Source organism: Astatotilapia calliptera, chromosome 3 (assembly GCF_964374335.1).
Source record: "Astatotilapia calliptera chromosome 3, fAstCal68.1, whole genome shotgun sequence".
In the NCBI taxonomy this organism is placed as follows: domain Eukaryota; kingdom Metazoa; phylum Chordata; class Actinopteri; order Cichliformes; family Cichlidae; genus Astatotilapia; species Astatotilapia calliptera.
Window position 1 is genome coordinate 14989151 of NC_137424.1, and position 22223 is coordinate 15011373.

The following is a 22223-nucleotide window of genomic DNA, read 5'->3' on the forward strand; positions in this document are numbered from 1 at the left end:
TCAGCTCGTTCAAACACATGTTAAAGTCCGTTTGGCTCGACACCACCGAACAGAGGCAGCAATATAACATAGCTAACATTAACAGTGCAGTGAATCCTGCTTGTGCCGTGATGTTCAGGACTGCAAACCGAGCAGCATCACTGACTTTCAGCTTGTTGTGTTTGTGGATAAATGACTGACTTTAATTATCCACAAAATCATCACATTCTCTGTAGGATTAAGGTCGACTATTGAACAGCGTATATTTTAAAGTAAAGGCTTTAAAACCAAGTAAACGCTGAAAGTACAAACATCACTAATGTCACATAACTTTGCCAACATGTGGCCAACAGGAATGTTTTAATGTTCTTCATTATTAAACATCTGCACATAAATAAGTGACATAATATTCAGTACTTACTTCTGAAAGTTTACTCTTCAGCCGCCCCTCTTCCGCCGTTTTCTTTCGGCAACATTATCCACACCCACCGCCGCGCCGTTCTCTCAGAACTGAAGAAACTTCTTGGATAAAATGTCTTCAAGAAATTTAAAGCAGTTCAGACGCTTTTCTTTCCCAGCTCCTCAGACTGTCCACCCTGTTAGCTTCGTTAAGCAGCCATGAAGAGTAGAAGGCCAAGTATGAGTTTCAAACAATAAACACATTTATTTTTAAACCCTGCAAATAAACAACATTAACATCAAAAGTTTTACATTTCCTAAATGTATCCCACAATCTGAATATAACACCCACTTCCCCACGTTTGATCCGCTGTGTTAAATATGATTAAGAACAGAATTCAATCATTTGCAAATCCTATAAACCAGTATTTTAAACAAAGTGAGAAAATGAAACATTTAAAGAAAAATATTAGCCCATTTTGAATTTGATGGCAGCATCCTCTCTCCAAAAACTAAAAGCTTTACGATGTTTAGTGCTGGACCATGTTGGTTAATGTGTAAACTCAACAGTTTCCATTTTGATTAACCTGACCAACATCTAACATAGAACACCTTTGAAGTGGACCTCGCAGCCTGTGGATAACTTCAAACACGTCGAGGTCTTCAGAGGCTGAACTTTGACCCAGCATCACAAGGAGCGCCATAAACACTTGTTACAGTTATTAGAAGGAAGCCAGCCTTTAGACATCCCCACAATGACATCGTGACCAAGGGTCTGTTGCATGATTTTTAACATGGCTACAATGTGTCGTCTGCTGAGTCATCGTTTAATACAACAACGTACTGAAAGAGAGCATTCAGCATCTGACTGAGCTGGACTAACCTTCCCTTTCAAAAATGAAAACTGCAACATAAAACTGGAATACAACCAACTTCTAATGAAATGTAACATTTTATAACATGAACACAGATTCCAGGTGAGCTGTGTCCTCCAGGACTGGATTTACCAGAACAGGTATGAGGACGGTGCCTGACGGGCATGTACGAGCGGGAGTGGATCCCAGCTAACACAGGGTGAGGAGACAGACGACCGTTCACGCTCACACTTATTCACCAGTTAACCTAACCCCACTACCTGAATGTGTGTGAACTGTGGGAGGAAGCCAGAGTCCCCTGAGAGGACCCACACAAACACGGGGAGAACATCCAACCTCCACAGAGACTCTCTCTGCACTAAAAGCACAAAATAAAAATCACACCGTCATGTAATTTAAGAAACTGGTCTTAAAAAACATTTAATCTAATATGTCCACATGGAGCCCGTGTTAAGGTCTGTACTGGGCTTCAGAACATCAAGTGAACAACGTCAGATGGGACCTGGGTGCGTTGTCTCCTGATAGAAAGTGCTGAGGATCAGAAGGACTCAGGGACAACACGATATCTGTCCAGCAGAGGGCGGCATTATTCCAAACGGCTCCATCCTAGAAACATGATGTGGAACAGCTGACCTGTAGATCTGCTCAAGAACAATCGTCACAGTCTGATCACAGTCAGTCCCACGTCTGCCATGTTCTCAGCTTCCTTTAGTACAGGTAGCTTTAATGATCATTTCAAGTGTGGTTGTTTCATGGAAACAGAGAGCAGACTGCAACATCTGTGACAGCCACCTCTAACACTCTGATGGACGTGTGGACAGCAATGCTGCCTGGAACAGTACCGATGTTTCAGGGCTGATGACGTTTTTGGGAGGGACATCTAAATCCTGACATATCAAGGTTACTTTACTTTTACGTAAATTTGCTTTACAGAAAAATAATAGCGTTTGTCATCCCTTCACAAACACACACATCGATTTAAACCTGACAGACACATATTTGGAAATTAGACGCGATTAATCAAATCAGAAAAACAGTTATTAGTTATTAAGTTTAGTGACGGCAGCAGGGACAAAGCTGCTTTTATAAGACTTTGTCCTGCATCATTCTCATGATAAAACAGACTCAATGGCCCCAAGATATTTATATGACTGCACTTGCTCAGGTTTGTCCGGATTTCAAACTGTTCTAAAAGTCTTTTGATTCAAATCTGGGGCTGTGTTATTGAAAGCAGCAGAGAAATCGATGAACTGAAGTCCTTTACTCTCTACATGTTTGACAATCAGGTGAAGTAGAATCAAAAGCACGTCCTCCACTCCTCTATTGGGCTTATGTGCAATCTGCATTGAATCAAGCTGAAGTTCAGTGTCTTCCATAATCACATTTCTGATGATTTGTTCAAAGACTGAGGTGAGGGCAGCAGGCCTGAAGTCGTTTAGAACTTTTGGACGACTAGATTTAGGACCAGGAACCACAACAGCTTCTTTCCCAAGAGAGGGCATGAACGATTTATTCAGAATAACCTAAAATATAGGACTGAGTTCTTGAGCACAAGTGTAGGAGCCATATGAGTTGTTCCTTTTTGTTTTGGATTAAGAGGGTTGGTTTAAATGCACACCTTGTATTGGTGCACGGGTGTGAGGCGTGACTCGTGGGCGTGTTAGGTGATAAATGTGGTTGCACTCATCTGTTCACTGCACCTGATGAGCAGAAAGGTCGGGTGAGCATGAGGGGAAACCTGTTGACCCCAGCTTGAGTCATTGTGATGCATTTTTGGCTGTAACTTGATGTATGTTTTATGCACTAATTGATGCCATAGGCCGATGTTGTAGTTTGGTGTAGTAATTGGTGTAATTCTTTGTGAGTTGCAGTCATTGTGTTTGTGCAGTCTGTGCATTTGTTTAATAGTTCGATGTGCTGATTTGTATAGTGGACAGTAACATGTGGAATTAAAGGAGCAAATAGTGCAGAAGTGCATCTCATGTGTTTGTTGTTGTCGTCATCAGCGTCCTCATGTTTAGCCTGCTGCGGACATTTGCTGGAGGAGCCACAACAACTTGTCAACAGAAGAGTTTGTAGGTTTTATTGGATTATTTATATATAGTTTTATTGGTGAGAGTTTTATGGTTTGCTGTTGCCTTTTAGAGTAAGCCTGTGGCTTCACACAGCTGTTTCAATCAGGAGTCTTATTCCCCTGTTAGGTTTCAGCAGTTTCACCTGCATTAGGCGTTGTACTGATTTGCTTTCCATTGTGTATCAGGCGGCTGAAGCCATTGGCTTGGGAGTACCGCCGCAGTTTGTGTTTAAGACAGTTTGTCTTCCTCACAGCTGACGGTATGGAGGTACATAAATACCCATCGCCAGTATGTACGGAAGACTAGGCTGGGTTAGCTAGGTTTAACAGGCAGATTAGTGGGGATGTTACTCCTGTTAATTGTGTGTGTCCAAGGTTTATTGAAAGGAACGTCATTAATTTGATGTGTTGGAATGAAGCATAGGTGCAGTTCAGCGTTTGGATTTTGTAATGTTTGAGTTATGAGTTATGTGAGTTATGCAAACAACAAAGTTTTTTGCAGCTGTTCACCTAAAAATGCAGCCAAGGCGTTTTTAAAATAAACATTTCAAACTATTTACAGAACAATCAGCTGTTCGGCATCAAATCTGATGCCACACAAATTATTTGTGCCACTGCAAAAAATAATTTCTGTCCACTATGAGATAAAGGAGAACAACAGCCTGATACCTGCAGGCCTGACAACAGCAGATGTATCACTCCGCATCAGCCACGCCGCTTTGCTAGCTAAAACACATAAGGACGCTGTCATAGCCTGTCAACCATGTTGATTAGCTGCGTATATACACGAATGTGAATCGCATCATTGGCTGGACTATGGGAGAAGGTGGCATCATTCTAATCGCATACAGGAGCAGCCGGACACTTACTGACTATTAACTACTCGATTTAAATCAAGACGCAACCTCTCGCGCTCTCTCTCTCACTCACTCACTCACTCACTCACTCACTCACTCACTCACTCACTCACACACACACACACACACACACACACACACACACACACACACACACACACACACTTTCTAACAGCCATCTTCAAGATAAAACAAATCAAGCTCCAATAACTAGTGAAAAATGTAAAAACTCTCCAAGACATCTGGATTAACGTTAAATCCTAATAACTGTGAACTCTTTGCCATAAATGATAAACTGTAAGATTCCTGTTAAATCAGAAATAAGATATTTGGAAATTCATCTCACAAAGGACCAAAAAGTAAATCGGTCGTTGAACGTGGAGAAGAAACTAAAAGAATTCAAGACCAAACTGAACTCTGGGCTTTTGTCACGGTTCTGGGTCATTTTGACCCAGCATTTTCAGTTCTTATATTACTTTGTATTATGGTTTGTATCCCGATGCTTTTGTTTATTGGTATTCCATGTTTCTGTTATTCTTAGTGAGGGATTAGTTCTTAGGTTGTGTCTCGTGTTTAGTATAGGTTCAGTGTCAAGTCTGCGTCTGTTTCTTGTTTCCTGTTTTATTGTGAAGGGTTGTCTCATGTCAGTGGCTGTATCCCAATTCAGGGTCTGCAGCCTTAAAGTACGCATTTCAAGGCCGATTACGTCACAGTGGCGCGCCGAAGGCTGTCCCAATTCAAAGGCTGCTGCAAATGCGGCCGTGAAATGCGTCCTTCATTTCCCTGAATTTTAAGGCTGTGGCAGTGTAGACTTCGTGGCCCAACATATCCCAGAATGCATAGCGCGGCAGTGGGTGTGGATAATTTAGCCGAAAAATGGCATTAAAACGGATCTCCAATGTGCACTGGACGACAGGAGGGGGAAATCCTTGTGAAAGTGGCCAAAAGACACGAAAAAGGTTACGGCAAAAACAACTAATCATCCGTGTGGATACTAACTCACTCGCCTGGCTAGTGCGCTGCAGAGAGGACGTGAGTAACATCAGTTCTTTTAAGTGAAGGATGTTTTTGAAAATACTGAGAAAATGTCAGGAGGCGTTGGACAAATGGACATTTTTGATAATGGCAAAGAGGATTGAACAACATATGTGGTGAGAGATGAACAATATTGTCTGGCTAACAAAATAGAGGATGAGAGGAAAGTTGCTGTGTTCCTGAGTGTCATGGGAGGAAAAACATACAACTTGTTGCGCAGCATCAAACAAAAACTAAATGTGCAAAAGAGACCGAAAGCTGCATGAAGTAACTGAGAAAGACTCAAATGATTCTCAGGAGGATTTGGCATGCCTGGAGCTGTACACAATGCAAGAGAAAGACAATGATGCAATATGGCTCACACCAAAAATACAAGAGGTTGAGTTACAGATGGAACTGGACACTGGGTCTGCCCTCTCACTGATCTTATATGAAGATTACAGAGACAAATTCCCCAATCTGAAACTGAAACACACCTCGGTGAAACTGAAAACATACACAGGTGAAAGAATAACTCCTCTGGGAAAAGTGAAAGTGGAATATGAGAAAAAGAAACGCAACCTGGAACTTTATGTCAATGAGACTGGAATGAGGCCTGAGTGCACATTCTGTGGATGAAAGACTGAAACAGAAACTTAATAACCGTGCCCAGGTGATCAAAGATGGAATCAGCACCCTGAAAAATATTAAAGCACAGATCATACTGGAGGACAATGCAAAACCAAGATTTCACAAGGCACGTCCTGTACCTTATGCTTTATGCCCCAAAGTCGAAGCAGAGCTCCAGCGCTTGGAAGAGCAAGGAATACTCACCAAGGTGGAATGGTCAGATTGGGCTACACCAATAGTGTCAGTAAGCAAGAAAGCAAGTGACAGAGTGCAGATCTGTGGTGATTTTAAGGTTTCAGTGAACCCAGTTCTCCACATAGATCAGTACCCACTTCCGCGGATAGAAGACATATTCACAGCAGTCGCAGGTGGCAAACACTTTTCAAAAACTGACCTTGCCCAGGCTTATCTCCAGTTGGAAGTAGAAGAGACATCCAGGAAATATGTGGTGATAAACACTCACAAAGGCCTATATCAGTACAACAGGCTGGTATTTGGTATTGCCAGTGTCCCAGCAGTATGGCAACGTGCCATGGATCAGGTCCTACAAGGCATTCCAGGAACAGTGTTTTCTGGATGACATAATAGTCACTGGTGTTGATGAGGAGACTCATCTGGCTAACCTAACAGCAGTCCTGGCCAGGCTAGAAAAATATGGATTGAGAGCAAACAAAAACAAATGTGAGTTCTTCAAGGATGCCATTGAGTATTGTGGACACAAGATCGACAGACATGGGCTCCACAAAACCGAGGACAAAGTTGAAGCAGTCCTGAAGGCACCAGACACTAAAAATGTGAGTCAGCTACGTTCATTCTTGGGCTTAATTAATTATTACCACAAGTTTCTACCAAACCTTTCAACAGTCCTGCACCCGCTGAACTCTGCTGCAACAAAATGTCAAATGGAAATGGACAAAAAACTATGAAGAGGCATTTAATTTAGTTAAGTTAAGCAGCTCATTACATCAGAGGAGGTTCTGACACACCTTGACCCCAAGCTACCACTTCGCCTCGCCTGTGATGCCTCACCATATGGCATTGGTGCCGTGCTATCTCACAAAATGCCTGATAGATCCGAACGACTACTTGCCTTTGCCTCAAGGTCCCTAAATGCAGCCGAGCACAACTATACGCAGATAGACAGAGAAACACTCAGTCTAGTGTGGGGAGTGAAGAAGTTTAATCAGTATTTATATGGACGACACTTCACCCTGATCACAGACCACCGACCGCTGGTGTCCATCTTTAACCCTCAGAAAGGTATTCCAACCATGGCTTGCGTACGCTTGCTTGGGCTTTGTTCCTGGGTGCACACACCTACACCATTGAGTTCAAAGGGACAAAGCTACATGGAAATGCAGATGGACTTTCACGTCTTCCACACATGCAACCCACCGAAGAAATGACTGATCCAGCTACTGTGTTTCATGTTACACAAATGGAACCCCTACCTGTCACAAGTGCTCAGGTGAAAAGAGAAACGAGCCAAAACACAATCTTGTCAAATGATCTTACTGTGAATGGTTGGCCGTCCTGTAGTGACACTCAGTTCTCTGCGTACTCCACCCGCAAAGACCAACTATCCGTTTGCCAAGGATGTGTCATGTGGGGAACTCGTGTCATCTGCCACCCAAACTACGTACAAAGGTACTGGACTCACTGCACGATGGACATTTGGGTGTTAAGATGAAAGGTCTTGCTAGAAGCTATGTTTGGTGGCCAGGCACTGATTGTGAAATGGAGAATATGGCTAAATCCTGCATTGTTTGCCAGCAGACGCTGCGCCAGCCTCAAACAGCACCTGTACACGCGTGGGAGTGGCCATCTGCTCCATGGCAACGTATTCATATAGACTATGCTGGCCCATTTATGGACCAAATGTTCCTGGTTGTGGTTGATGCCCACTCAAAGTGGCCAGAAATCTTCCCCGTAAAGCAAGCAACAGCTGCCAGCACGATCAATAGTCTTTGGTCACCGTTTGCACGCACAGGTCCGCCACAACAGCTCGTAAGACATATCACTTCAGCTCCCCATCATCCTGCAACAAAGCTGAACCAGCCAGTCGCACAGAGGGGAAACCGCTACAACAGAAAATTGACAATTTTTTTACTGTCTTACCAACCATGCAACAACTGGACACACACCTGCAATGCTCTTCATGGGATGAGATCTGAGATCACATCTAGATTTGCTGAAACCAGACATTCGCAAGGATGTCCAAGATAAACAGTCTTCCATGGTGGAAGCAAAAAGAAACAAAACCAGGTTCGTCAATGTTGGACAAAAAGTTCTCGCCAGAGACTACAGAGACCCAAGTAAGAAAAGGCATTCTGGCACGATTCGTTCACGGACCGGACCGCTGATATACACCATAAATGTTGGAGCCAACTTAGTCTGGCGTAGACATGTTGATCAGATTCTAGATGCAGAATGTCACGTAGTTCCAGAGCAACCTGAGAGGACACATCTACACCTCAAGATTCAGAAGAGTTTGCCCTCGCTTCACCACCTGAGGTTCAGGGTTTACGTGAAACCACCAATGTTCAAACACCTGAACTTTCCACACAGAGCACTATGGACTCTGACCAAACAGGCAGACATTACCCTGAGAGAAATTGCAGAGCACCTCAGAGACTGAACTTATAGGTTTCCAGTTCATTTTGTAAGGAAAGCGGTTAAAATGTTTAAGAGGAAACAACCTACCTCTATGTTGTAAATCACTGAATAGGTGTCATATTTCAGTTTAAGTACAATTATTGGGTTACGGCATTTACCTGAAAATATCTCGATTGTTTGATACTTAATGTGTTCATCAAAGCTGGATGGGAGGAGCTGTGATGTATTTAGTAAAATCAGTCTATATTTTGTGGTAAAGTAGAGAACACCAAGCGTGGTGCATGTGCGCATTGATATGCCTGTGCCTTTCCACAACATGGTTAATAAAGTAAGTTACTAACAACCAAAAATGTGTTGTTACTTTACCAGTTAAGTTATAAGAGAGAACATAACAAACTGGTTGAGATCCTGGATTAAAGAGGGAATGGGAAGGGAAGAGGAGTACAGAGGACTGATTGGTCGGTTCGTGAGGAGAATCACCTGAAACTGAATGTGGCCAAAACAAAGGTGCTGGTGGTGAACTAATTGTAATTTAAAATGTGAAAATTTTAGCTGTCCTCCATCATTCTCCCTGAGGAGTCGAGTTACGGTGACTTTGTATCTTCTACAAGAGACGCACAAGAGCAAGTTTAAAAAAAAACTGTAGAGGAAAATATGGCAAAGTCCCAAGACTTACAAAAGGAAGCTTATGCTAGACGAGTCCAGAAGAAGTACAGAAACCTTGTGTACAGCGTTGGAGATGAAGTTCTTCTCTTGAACATGAAACGTGGAAGGAAGGGAGGAAGACTTGATCCAGATTTTTCAGGACCCTACACCATTCAAGACATCGCTGGCAAATGTGTGAGATTAAAAAACACAGAAGGAGCAACTTTAAGAAATCACTACAGCATTGACCATATCAAGCCATACAGAAGAAGCCACCATGTAAATATCAGTGACAATTAAAAATACCCAACTCGCAGTCAGACGGTGAACAGCAGCACAGACCTGAAGATGCCTCCCTGCCATCCTACTGCTAACCCTCAGTGCCAGCAAAGTCCAGAGGATTCATTATGCACCCAAAACGGCTGACACAAGGAGTTTAATTGTGTTCCAGGACCAGAAACGCGTGAACAAGAACTTCCCTCCCAGAAACAAAGCTTAGAAGATGAAGGTGACATAGTGAACAACTCTTTTTGACCAGTTGGTCATTTGTTGCCAGTTTGGCGTTGCAACTTAATTGACTGTTGCATGACTTTGTTTGCATTTTGCAGTCTTCAACTCATATTAGATGTAAAGAAACATGCACTGAGCTTGTGGAAGTCTGGAAATGGATCTGCCTGTCAGTAATTTTCTCTTTTGCCCACCCGCTGTACCTTTCCTATTTCTCTGCGTGTAAATGCATGCCTATTGTATTGACTTTTTCCTGTTGTGGCCCGTTGGCCTTTACCAAGCGTATCCACTAGAAATCTCATGCATGCCTAAGCTAACTTATCATATTTTTCTTTTAGTAAAGAGGCTATGGCGTGCAAAGGATACTGGGCGCTTGGAGGCAGCTGTTGGACCATACAAGTTATTGGATTCCTCTTTTCGAACACTGCAGGGGTCACGGTGGCTTTCTGATGAGGTAAGAGAACTTATCATTATTGATTCTGATTTCGAGGTTCTGCTCCTTCTGAAGCATTTGCAGTGCAGAGACCATTAATAGTTTAAAATGTGCGAGTAGGTCGGGGGGTTTGTATAGCAAAACTCTGATAAGGTTTCACCCATTCACTTCAATAGGAAAAAATGTTATCAACCACAACACAGATGTTGTGACATCATAATACCCAGTTTCAGTATATGCAGAAAGAACCTTTATCAGCAATTCTATTCCTTTAGATGTTTTTGTGTACAGCACTCAAGCAGTTACTTCAAAAATTGTTGCTGTTGTTGTATAAACTCAGATTTTTCAAAACAGGTCATTGATGCATATCTGCACCGTGTTATTGACAGACGAAAGGTAAGTAAGAAATGTCATTTACCTACTAATTTTGAAATTAAAAAAAAAAAAAACCTATTTACTGTTCTATAACATTTTTGTATACTTGTGCAGAATGCTGCACACCTGCTCTGTTCAGTAGTTGCAAGCTCGTTGTTTTCTGGGCAGTTCAGATGCCTCAACTGGTATGTTGAAAGCTCAGAAGTGGTCCAAACAGTTGACTCCTTTCTGTTGCTGAGGAAAGAGTTCGGTTCCTTTAAAGAAGACTATATTTGAAAACACCCTGAGACGCATGGTACCTAAGTAAATCCAAATTACTCTGCACTTCCAATCCCACAGATGAAGTTCCCAGTTGAAGACGTGGCTGTGCCCTGTGAACTTTGGTACACACTGGATTCTTGTGGTATGTGTTCATTTTGTTATTAATTTGCATAATTTGTTGTGAAGCAGTTTCTTGCACAAAGTGTTATTTTTAAATAAGTTTTCAGTGGCACAAACAATTGTAATTTTTAATTTAACTTTTTCTTTAGATTGTCAACATTTCTGCACAGAAAATACTGCTCATAGACCCCATGGGAATGAAGGTGTTTATGACAGGAAAATTCTGTGCAACTGGAGGTATGTATGATACTGAGGTGTTATTCTTAGATTAAAAAAAAAAAACTTGTTTCATTACAAACACTTTTGTTCAACTAGGAATTTTCTGAGGATGAGAGGGCATGAAGACACCATGGAGTGGCAGTTACAGACTATGCAACACAACAAGCGACAGGATTCCAGCAGTTGTGGAGTTTTACTGTTAAAGGTAACCCTTATTCAAATGATTCAGTTTCTTGTTAGCTAGAATTAAGACTTTAAGTGAATTTAAGTGAAGTGAAAGTTATTTCGGTCAACAACAACAAAGATGATCATTTTACATAGAAGTACTTAATCATACAGTAACGGAAAAAGGAATAGGCTGAAGCCTTGTGGCTTATAATTATCCTATCCTTTACCTAATTAAGACTTTACATTCTAATTATGATCAATCTCACAGTTTGCAGAACACTACCTTGATTTTGGAGAGGTCAGTGAGGTGTCAACCACTACAGAGCCAGTTGTGCTGGAGCGAATGCAGATAGCTTGCACCCTACTTGAAAATCGAGGTAAGTCCAGTAAAGTCCTTATCACGTTAGTGCGTACTTCCAATTTAAATAGTGCTTTTCAAACAGCACAGTACAAATAGTGCTCTTCAAACACTTTCAGATAAGACCCTTCTCAAAGTCTAATTTAGACTAATTTTCCAGGAAGTATATTTGGAAAAAATGTACTATTATTTTTTAATTATTCAATAAATAATGTTTGATTAAAACCTAACTATGATTGTGTTTCAGCGAACGCTGAGGACTACTGCATTGTTTTCTCCATGTTAGATGCTAACGCTGACCGCAGCATGATTGAAATGGTAAAACAAAACAAAACAAAAGAAACACATAAGTCTTAGTATCATTACTTGCCAATCATAATTAAAATGTTGAGTAATAGTATTCACCAAACAGAATATGAGCCATTTATTTTTCCTTTCCAGGTGCAGTGTGAATCTTGCCAAAGATGGGCACATTTTGAATGTGAAAAATATAAAGAGAGCAACCAAGAATATAAATGCCAAAAATGTAGCCAGAGTCAGACAGAGACTGTGCAGAGACTGTAGAAGGACAGAGCAGCAGCAGAGCAGTCCAGATACACTGATGATCCTCTGTCAGATCCAGAGGGACACACAGGGATGATGCTGGACTCTACATTGTGTCTGACAGTGGAGCTGTTCTCAGAGCAGTTCACTCTGCAGCACTGACAGTCATCTGCACTTCTTCTCATTCCTCTGTCAGTCACTGCTGGATGAAGCTCTCCTCTCCACCTCCCAGTAACATGGCCCAGTCAGAGCGTCTCTACACACAAGCTGCTGCTGCTTCAACCTCTCTGGATCATCAGGACACAGCTCCTCCTCTCTCAGCACACACACCGTCCTGTTTACCATCACCACCTCCACCTGCAGAGAGAAGAAGGAAGAGCAGAGGAGATAAACGAGTGTTTCCAGAGACTCTTCATCAGCTGTCAGTCAGTGATGCAGCACATCCAGTATAAAGAGCAGCAGGGACTTCAGTGCTGGGACTGTACTAGGACTCATTGTTGCTTCACTTTTTCTAATCTTTGGATTTTTATTGAAGTTGATGAAAATGTTTTTCCCTCCTAGTTTGAGTTTGGACTTTCATTCATTAGAAGAACCTTGGTGTGTCCACTCTGAGCTCTGTAGGAACCCCAACAACAAGCCCAACAATCCAGATGGACGGTTCCAGCTGTTAACTGGAGGAATTCCATCCAAACATCTGCTCTCACTAAATTCTTCCTCACCTACAGACTGTGTTCTTCACTGCTTTAAACTTGGAAACGAATGCAGTCATTGGTCTGCGTGCTGCTTTGTTCAGAGAGCTGATTGGCTGTTGACAGTGTTTGATCAGAGCGTGTCAGCCGTTACTATGGTGACCATAAAGGTCAGAAACAGGAAGTGTTTGTGTCCAATCCTGAAGCCTGTCACCATTCTCCTCTCACAGCTTCACTGAGAAGCTGCAGCTTTACAGGAAACACTGGATCTTTGCTTCATACTGACTGTGTTTAGTACAATACTGCTGACAGCACCACCCACTCACTCCATCACTCTACTTACACCAGAGTCTCCAGTCTGTAGTCTGGACTCTGCTGAAGATCAGACAGCTGCTTCACATCTGGATCCTTCAGGTTGTTTTCCCACAGGATCAGCTCTCTCAGATGGGAGGGGTTGGACTTCAGTGCTGCTGCCAGATAATCACAGCTGATCTTTGACAAACCACAGAAACTCAATCTGTATAAAGAATGAAAGATGTAAGTTTATTAGACAAAGTGTGAGCTTGAAATCATTCAGTGTTTCATCATCTGTTCAGAGCTGAAGAAGGTTCAGAATGTAGAAGTTTAGAAAATGGAAACTCCAAACGGCTGAAGCCAACAGGAAGCAGCTTCAAACAGGAAACTGTGCAGAGTTTCAGACTATATGTCCTGATGCAGCCAGTTGGATTTTGGAGATTTGAATCTCTGTTCTGTGACTAAGTCCTTGAATCATTTCTTCCAGTTGGTCCAACAAGACAGACTAAGTGTTGGACATGTGTTGTGGCTCCATTAGGGGAGCTTCTAAATGTGATGTGATGGCCCCTCTGGGTCTGTCAGGTCACAGGACTGAAGAGAGCTCAAACTGGGCACACACTTGCTCCAGTCTGGACCAAAGACTATATACTGGGACTGAGGGACTGCTTTGACTGCACCCACTGGGACTTTTTAAAGGCTCATGTTCTCACTTAGATCATCGATTTCTACTTACATTTCTTTCTGGGAAAAATGGGGATTACTTTGGAAACAGAAAGTATTTTCCCCAATAAGCAGCCCTGGATTAGTAAATCACTCCAACATGTTCTCAGGCAGAAGAAGCTGTCTTGTTATGAGGGAGAGAAGAAAAAGATTGAGGCACAGAAACTTGTTGAAAGAGAGATAAAGCAGCTAAAATCAGGTGTAAAAGTAAAGCAGAGGATGAGCTGAATAAAGGACACTCAAGGCTGGCTTGGAAAGGAATGAAGTCCATGGTGGGGATGCAGAACAAGGAGCAAAGATGAATGTGATGCTGAATCAGCAGAAGACTTGGACTCATTTGATTCCAGCTTTGATATCATTGATTTCAATGAAGAGCTTTGTGATTGTAGCAAAGGGCTGGTAGCTCTGAGAGTCCCACTGATGAGGTGTTTGTGTGGAAATCTCTTAGTGGGACCAAAGAGAGAAAAAGCCCTGGTCCTGATGCTGTGGGAGGGAAATGATTGAAGTGTGCTGTGAGGAACTGACTGGGAGATTTTCACACATTTTCCAGTCCTCCTTGGAACAACAGGAAGTTCCCAGCATATGGAAACAAAGGTTAAGTGTCCTATGGCACTCAGTGATGATGGTGCTGTGGCCCCACCACCTCCACCTCTTTGTAAAGGAGCTAACTGTCATCTGAAGCTTCAAATGGAACTAAGACTTCCTCCACTAGGTGGCAGTGTCTGATGAGAAAGTGTTAGTGGAGCTGGCCTGGAGTCAGAAACAGGAAGATGCAGGATTTGGGCTGAAATGGGGGAAAGTGGTTCGCACTAGTGCCTTAAAGCAAGAAGGTTGTAGGTTGAAGCTTGTTGGCCTTTCTGTGGAGGTTGGATGTTCTCCCACAGTCCAATGAAATGCTGCTTAGGTTCATTGGTGCTTCTAAATTGGCTGTAGGTGTGGATGTGAGAGAGTGCTTCTCTGTCTCTCTCTGTTGGCCCTGTGATGGACTGCTCACCTGTGCAGGTGGACCACGCCTCTTGCCCTATGACAGCTAGGGCACAGACTGCAGCCCTGTGAGCCTAAGCTGAATAAACAGTTAGCAAAAATGATCCATAGATGGCCTGAAATCCCCCAGTTAGCAGTTTGGTAGATAGCTATGACATGCTAATCCCATCCAGCAGCTGTATTCTACCTGTAAGCTGATCCCTGCTGAGCCAAAGCACTTTTTCATATACAAATTACAACCTTTAATAGAAACCTATTGGTCAGCATCTTATTAGCCTGCTGTTAGCTTCATTCCACAGAAAACTGAGAGAAACTAACAGAGTTGATAAAGAATAAAGAGAAATGTGCTGATTTAAAGCCTTTGAAGTGCTTCAGATGATCTCTGTCCACTTCTGTCCACTCATTCATTCATGTAAGCTTTCTAATGCAGCTTTGATCTTCACAGTCTGCTTCATGAAACTCATTCTAACCCTGAATGTCAGAGTGTTCCTCCTTCTCTTTCCCATCATTCATGCTGGCAGTGGAGGAGATTTGGATGTTGGACTGTGTTTTGGATGATGTGTGTATGTTTGTGTTGGACTGCTGTCTGTAAAGCAAACACACATTTTGCTTTGGATTTCAGTGTCAGACAGACTTTAAGGTGGAATGAAGAGTTGGAGAGTTTCACAGTGAATTATCCAGTGGAGGATTTTTCTTCTTCTTTGAAGGTTTGAAATGTGAACATTGTTCTGCTGCAGTCAATGGACTAAACCAGAGAAGAAGAAAACAGACTTTACCATGAAGATCCTCAGTGTGGATCAGTATAATATCAGCCTGATGTCTGCAGTTTAGTGTCAGCACAACTTTCACATCATATTCATCTCAGCACAACTAAAACATGCTGACTGACCTCAGAGTTTCAAGTCCACATCCTGGACTCTCCAGGAAACCACACAGATGCTTCACTCCTGAATCCTGCAGCTTGTTGTTCCTGCTCAGGTCCAGCTGTCTCAGATGGGAGGGGTTGGACTTCAGTGCTGCTGCCAGATAATCACAGCTGATCTCTGACAAACCACAGACACTCAATCTGTATAAAGAATGAAAGATGTAAGTTTATTAGACAAAGTGTGAGCTTGAAATCATTCAGTGTTTCATCATCTGTTCAGAGCTGAAGAAGGTTCAGAATGTAGAAGTTTAGAAAATGGAAACTCCAAACAGCTGACAGAGTTCATACGCCTTTGTCAGGGTCAAATTCAAGCAAGACCATGTGAAAATTAAAACACATCATCCTAGGTGAACTTAAACACCTTTGTTCCCCTTTTGTTAAGACATAGAAAAGTACACCACACAAAAATACTGCAAAAGGAAACGGTCGCCTTATATACATAGTGTATAAACTCAAAATGCACATTTCACTTCAAATTAAGATTAAGGCTTTGAACAGATCACATAGTTCAGTTCAACATATAAGACTTTAAGAATGCACAAGCATCTACTTAAAATCTATTTAATTTATCATCCATGATATTATTTTGTACAATTCCAATGTATTTTGTTCATCTCCCTAAAATAAACAGGCAGTCTTAAAGTATGAAATATTCATATACAAACACATATAAATGTGTGTACTGTCTCAGTGGCTGATAGTACCCCACAGGCCTCAGTGTGAGCTTGAAGACATTTATAATGTTTAAGTAGTTTAATGTGCAGGTGCTGACGATAAACACATTTTGAATGAAAGCCGGGGAACTTTGGTAGCACAGAAACAAGTGGCTATTCTTTGTGACTATATGGATCACTCACAATACCATTATTTCACACAAAGGCACCAAATTAATACTCAAAAAAGCTGCAGCAATACACACAAATATAAACAGTACTTGGTGACAACTTTGCTTTTAGCCTTTAACCCTTCTTGACTACTTTTGATGTGGCCTCTATATTTTACCTTTAAAAACAGTTTATCTTGCCAATCTGTTATTTTCTCATTTTGACCAACTGTATCAGCACAATTTATCTAAATTCAGACAAACTTTAAAATACAAGTAGAAAGTGATATTTTGACTGTAAAAACCACACACATGTTTAACGAATCATCTTCATAACTTGAAATGCAAATAGAGATTGTACACTTTTAAAAATACACACACGTTTTGCAAACAACAAAGTTATATGGTACTATTTACCAAAAAATGCAGCCAAGGCTCAGACGTTTTTCATATAATCATTTCAAACTATTTACAGAACAATCAGGTGTCAAACAATAGTTTGTGTCACTCTAACACATATGAGAACAGCACAGGGATAAACCTGCAGGTCTGACAGCAGGTGTGTCACTCAGCGTTTACACTGCAATCTGCCTTTGTTGGCTTTAAGGCAGCAACTGTGACGATCACTAGTAGAACTGACACACAAAACAAAACAACAGCTACACACTAAATACACAAGACAACAAACTAACTTGAGACCAAACACGGTAAACGTCACAAATCTCTCACGTATCAAAACTCTCTCTCTCTTTCGCTCACTCGCTCTCTCTTGCTGGTCACTCCTAAAACTTCCCCCTTTTGCTAAAAAACCAAATGTCATGTTTCCATATCATTTTTGATTGGTCGACATGGTACATTTTCCCACCTATAGGGCTTTGGAGCGTGATGTCACGGGAGATGGGCCACGCCCCCTTCCGCCATGACAGTAGGCCTGCCAAAGGATACCATTTCAGCTATGGATCGTACGTGTTGTGTTGTCGGTTGCAACGTTAGATCACACGATCGTGAAGGCCAGAAGCTGGATAACGGGCTCTCTTTTCATCGTTTTCCATCCTGGAGGCAACGTGAGGGATCCCATGTATCCGATATTACTAAACAAAGACGTCAGGCTTGGATTGCAGCGGTGAGACGAGCGGATATCGAGTTCTCTGCAATCCCCAGCTTTTTGTTGGTTTGCTCACGGCATTTTCTTTCCGGTGAGTTCTAAATTAATTCATATCACTCTTGAAAGGCTTTTAGTGTGATTTTCAATGTGCTGAGGTCATAGATAATGAGATAAAACATGCTAATGTGTGATGCTGCAGAACCACGTCATGTCGACTGAGTAGCTTATGATTTGGCATTATTGCAGGCAAACCAGCATATGAAATGGATGTAACAAATCCAGACTGGGCACCAACACTGCACATGGGGCATGACGACATACCTGTATCAGACTCGGACCGGCACTCAAGGCGTACGCAACGGAAGCGAAAAAGAGCACCCATCGGAGGTAAACAACCCCCCCCCCCCTCTAAAAACATACTAAATTGCTATCACTGTACACTAATCCGCACATAACTTCAACATCTCCTCATCCTCCATCTGGCTCTTTAAAGTTTCTGGGTGATCTGGACTCAGAAGCTTCTGGATCTTCTTCAGCTCGTTCTTCACAAACATGGTGATGTTGTCCTCCAGCCGCTGGAAAAGAAGACTATATGAATTACCCAGTGGTAAATGGACTGGTTCTTATATAGCTCTCTTTGATACTCTGTGCACACAAAGCTTTTTATACAACATGCCTCATTCAACCAAGCACATTGTTCTATGCTTAAATACTTTCTTTCACACTCTGATGGATGCATCAGAGGGCAGCTTGGGTTTAGTACGTTACCCAGTACATTTGTCAGCCAGGGTTTGATTCACAAACCTAACTAGTAGCTGACCTGCTCACCTCCTGAGCTACAGTCACCCCAATCTGACTGAAATCATGGAGCCCAAACTCTGACTTATGTTGGACACACTGACAATCCTCTGGTCCACAAAGTGCAGCATAGAGGTGACTGAAAAGAACAAATGTAAACGTAGTACTACAAACCATAACCACAGAGTCCAGGTGTGTTTGATGTTGCTGTGCAGACTGACCAGTGGAAACCTCTGCTCTCTGCTGGTCCACTCTGTGGAGGAGTAATGTATAATTAGCTCATGTTATGTCTGTCCACACACAGACACAAGCTAAAGGTCCATGAAGTGATGTTTGGATGGGTTCAGTCAATCAGATGACTGTCATGGTGGAGCTTTGCTAGTCCTGCTGATCCCACTGAGAATTAACAACTCAGTTTCCAGATGTCTGTAGTTTTCTGCTCAGTTTCTTTAGTCCCAACAGCTCTTACCATCTCCTGCATAAAGCTTTCCCTCCATGCTCAGATGCCCTGGAACAAGGTGCTCTCTTTATATCAGTGACTGGTTTAAAGGGACAACTTGCAGTGCTCGCCAAACTTTGTGTCAGCAAAAGTAGTTCTAATGTTTCTTACATTTATTACATTTTTACATTTTTACACACACAAATCAATGAACGCAAAAACATGAACTTTCCAGATATTTTGTTTCACAATGTTACAAAACTCAGTTCAAAACTACACAGTCTGATTTACAAGTACAAAATATTTATGACCACAGTTTGAGCCGATGTATGTCCCGAGTCTGTGGACTCAGTGGTTTTGTTTTGATTGTTATTGTCTTTTGTTACAATTTCATTCTGATTAAGATTTTCTAGTTCTGAGGTTTTGGTTTCTGTGTTCCCTCTGTACTGTGTTAGTATTGTGTCTCTGTGTTCACTTCCTGTTTTATTTTGACAGTGCCATGTCCTATGTTAGTGTGTCTACTTTTGCTTCCCCTTGTCTGGTTATGTCCAATGAATCCTGCTGTGTCTCCCTTTTCTCATTCCCTGATGGCTCTTTTGTGTATATGAGCCCTTTGTTTTCTCCTGCTTGTTGCTGGTTCGTCTGTGTTGTCTCCCCGTGTCTCCGTTTAAGGTTTCAGGTTAGTTTTGTAGTTTTTTCAGTAGAGGTTATCTTAGCTTCTGCACAGGCCATCTCCACTGCACTTCACCGTTTCAATAAAGCTCACTCACTTCACAGCAGTGTCGGCATCTTGGGTCCTTTATTAAATTCAACATGGCTCGCCCCGCTAGCCGTGACATAAGATGTGAAAACAATATCCAAAAAACACGAGAGACAAACAGGGAATAGTTTTAAGGTGCAGGGCCAACAAACTGAGTCTAGCCATGAACTCAGAGTTGATTGAATTAGCATTTTGAATTGGCTGATCTGAGCAATCAAGTCTATGTTCACTTTGAGTTAAGATTATACGTGATTAATGTAAAAGAAAAAAGCCGTCATCAGCAACTGATTCTGATTTAGCAGGTTTTCAAATCTAAACGGTACCCATCCCTAGCTGGCTGTAGTTAAACCTTTACTTAAAAAGCATCCCTAGACCCAGCTGTCTTAGCTAATTATAGGCCAATCTCCAACCTGACAATCCTTGAAAGAGTAGTTGGGGGGAGTCAATCAGAGGGGCAGTGTGATGATCTTAGGTTACGAACTACCGCAGTCAAGTCATTAAGGGAGACGGGATCAAACTGCTCTAAGACAGCTGAGCACACAGGAGAAAGACTCTGATCTGAGGCAGCAGTCGGCGAGACAAGAGCCCTAATAGACAGAAGCTTGTTGTTAAAAAACGCTAAAAAGAGTGACGCTGAAAAACTAGTTCATGCATTTATTACTTCCAGGCTGGACGACTGTAATTCATTATTATCAGGATGTCCTAAAAACTCAGTGAAAAGCCTTCAGCTGATCCAAAATGCTGCAGCAAGAGTCCTGACAGGGACTAGAAAGAGAGCAGATTTCTCCTGTTTTGGCTTCCCTTCATTGGCTGCTCCTCACATACAAGGTCTTAAATAATCAGGCCCCATCTTATCTTAATGCTGCACCACAACACCTGATCTCTGGTTTCCTCACCTCTTCAATCCCACTTTAATACTTGACTAAACTCATTTTCCTGTTTAGGTGTTGAGGCAAAGCCGCCCATCTACAATGCAGGCAACAGCAAACGGAGCTATTTTTGATTCCCTTTGGGTTTTTTCTACTTTTGTGCTACAAAATGTTCAAGCTGATTAAATTTATTAGAATAAAAGTTCAGATAATTTTCTCATATTAATGTTGGAGGTAGAAATTCAGGTAACTTTGCACAAAAACTGGCAGAAATTTCCTTCAAAGATGGAGTTTTTACTTTAATACTGTGAGTACATTTCAGAGCCTGTACTCTTTTACCTTTACTTGAGTAAAGAAGCTGAATCAGTATTTCAGCTTTAAGAGGGTATTTTAACACAAACATCAGTCCTTCTACTTAAGTATGTTTGACACTTTGTTTAATCATCATTTTTAATGATCAGGGCACAGGGGTAATATGCAAACCCACCAGCCATAACACTCATCAACTGCTATCCGTCAACCAGTACTGCGAATCGACGATCATCCCAGATACGATGGACTCCCCGGGGTTATACATTTCTAACATGTACATGAAAGACTTGCGAGGAGGAGACGTTCACATCGACACGCAAGGTCCGTACGACGTGGTGGTAGCTGACGCGTTTAACGGCTTCTGCCCCGAATCCGACACTTCCTGCGGCGACCGCAGACCTTACATTTTTACGACCGGTCGTTCGGAGAGACTGACCTCCTCGTTGACGCGTGACCCGAGGATGCGGACGGAAGGTTACAGTTGCATACCCACCTTGCTTCACCCTTTCACTTCGGTGCACGCCGTAAAACCCAAATCGCATTCTCGGAGCAGAGGTAGCGAGGAGAGCAACCTGAGACTTTTCTGTAAAACCCAGCACGCCGTAGACTTAGACAAAGGCGTATTGGACGCCGTGCACAACCCCTTCAAGGACACGGTCGACAGAGCCAGTGGAAACAAACGGATTACGGACATCATGCACAAGGAATTAGGAGTGGCTTTCTGTGGTACTTACGGCGTGGGCCTCACGTCGGATAAGAAACTCAAGTTTGTCAGCGACGAAACGACGAGCAATCTGGTCGATCGACTGGCTCCTAGAATCAGCGGCACGGGGCTGTTTGCTAACAACCCCGTTCACAGCGCTTACCGGCTCATCACTCCTATATTCAACCGCATATTTGAGAGTACGCGATACTCGCGCATGCTACAGTGCTAGCCAACGTCCGAGGTAAAAAAAAACCAAATAAACCCCCCCAAAAAAACAAACAATGGTATCGCGCTGCGCTCGCAATGCCTCGCTGGCGGACCGGAGTGTCGGATAGGCTGACCGAGGCCGTGTGCTGTTTGACGGACGCGCTGCTCTTTTGCGGAGTGAACTTTTTCACTTCGTTATACATGCATCCGATGGAACAAGAAAATACGCTCGTGCTCATGAGAAAGAAAGAGGAGGCGCACCTCGATGTGGCGATACACACGGTGTCGCGAGACATATCGAGTTTAGACGCAAACATCGCTCTGCTCAAAGACAGCACCGCGTCGGCGCTCGTCGCGGATCACACGGAGGAGTATCAGAACCTCAAGAAAGAGCTGGACTCGGCTGAGCTGGAGAGACAGCGTCTGCGCTATTTACTCAGAGATCAAAGAGGAAGACTCGATGTTCGGCGGCTGATTCCTGCAGTTAAACCATTGTCGGACAACGTGGGACTGCAACTC

General features: G+C 42.6%; 1 protein-coding gene across 1 annotated transcript in view; it reads right to left on the minus strand.

The window, feature by feature from the left end:
• Positions 1 to 21056, minus strand: part of LOC145419284 (ribonuclease inhibitor-like) — a 166033-nt gene extending 144977 nt beyond the window's left edge. Inside the window, exons 1-2 of the mRNA XM_080294908.1 lie at positions 21007 to 21056; positions 15650 to 15826 (exon numbers count right to left, since the gene is read on the minus strand). Of these exons, the coding sequence (XP_080151034.1) occupies positions 15650 to 15826; positions 21007 to 21056 (227 nt within the window). The remainder of the gene's footprint in view (positions 1 to 15649; positions 15827 to 21006) is intronic.
• Between the last annotated feature and the right edge of the window lie 1167 nt (positions 21057 to 22223).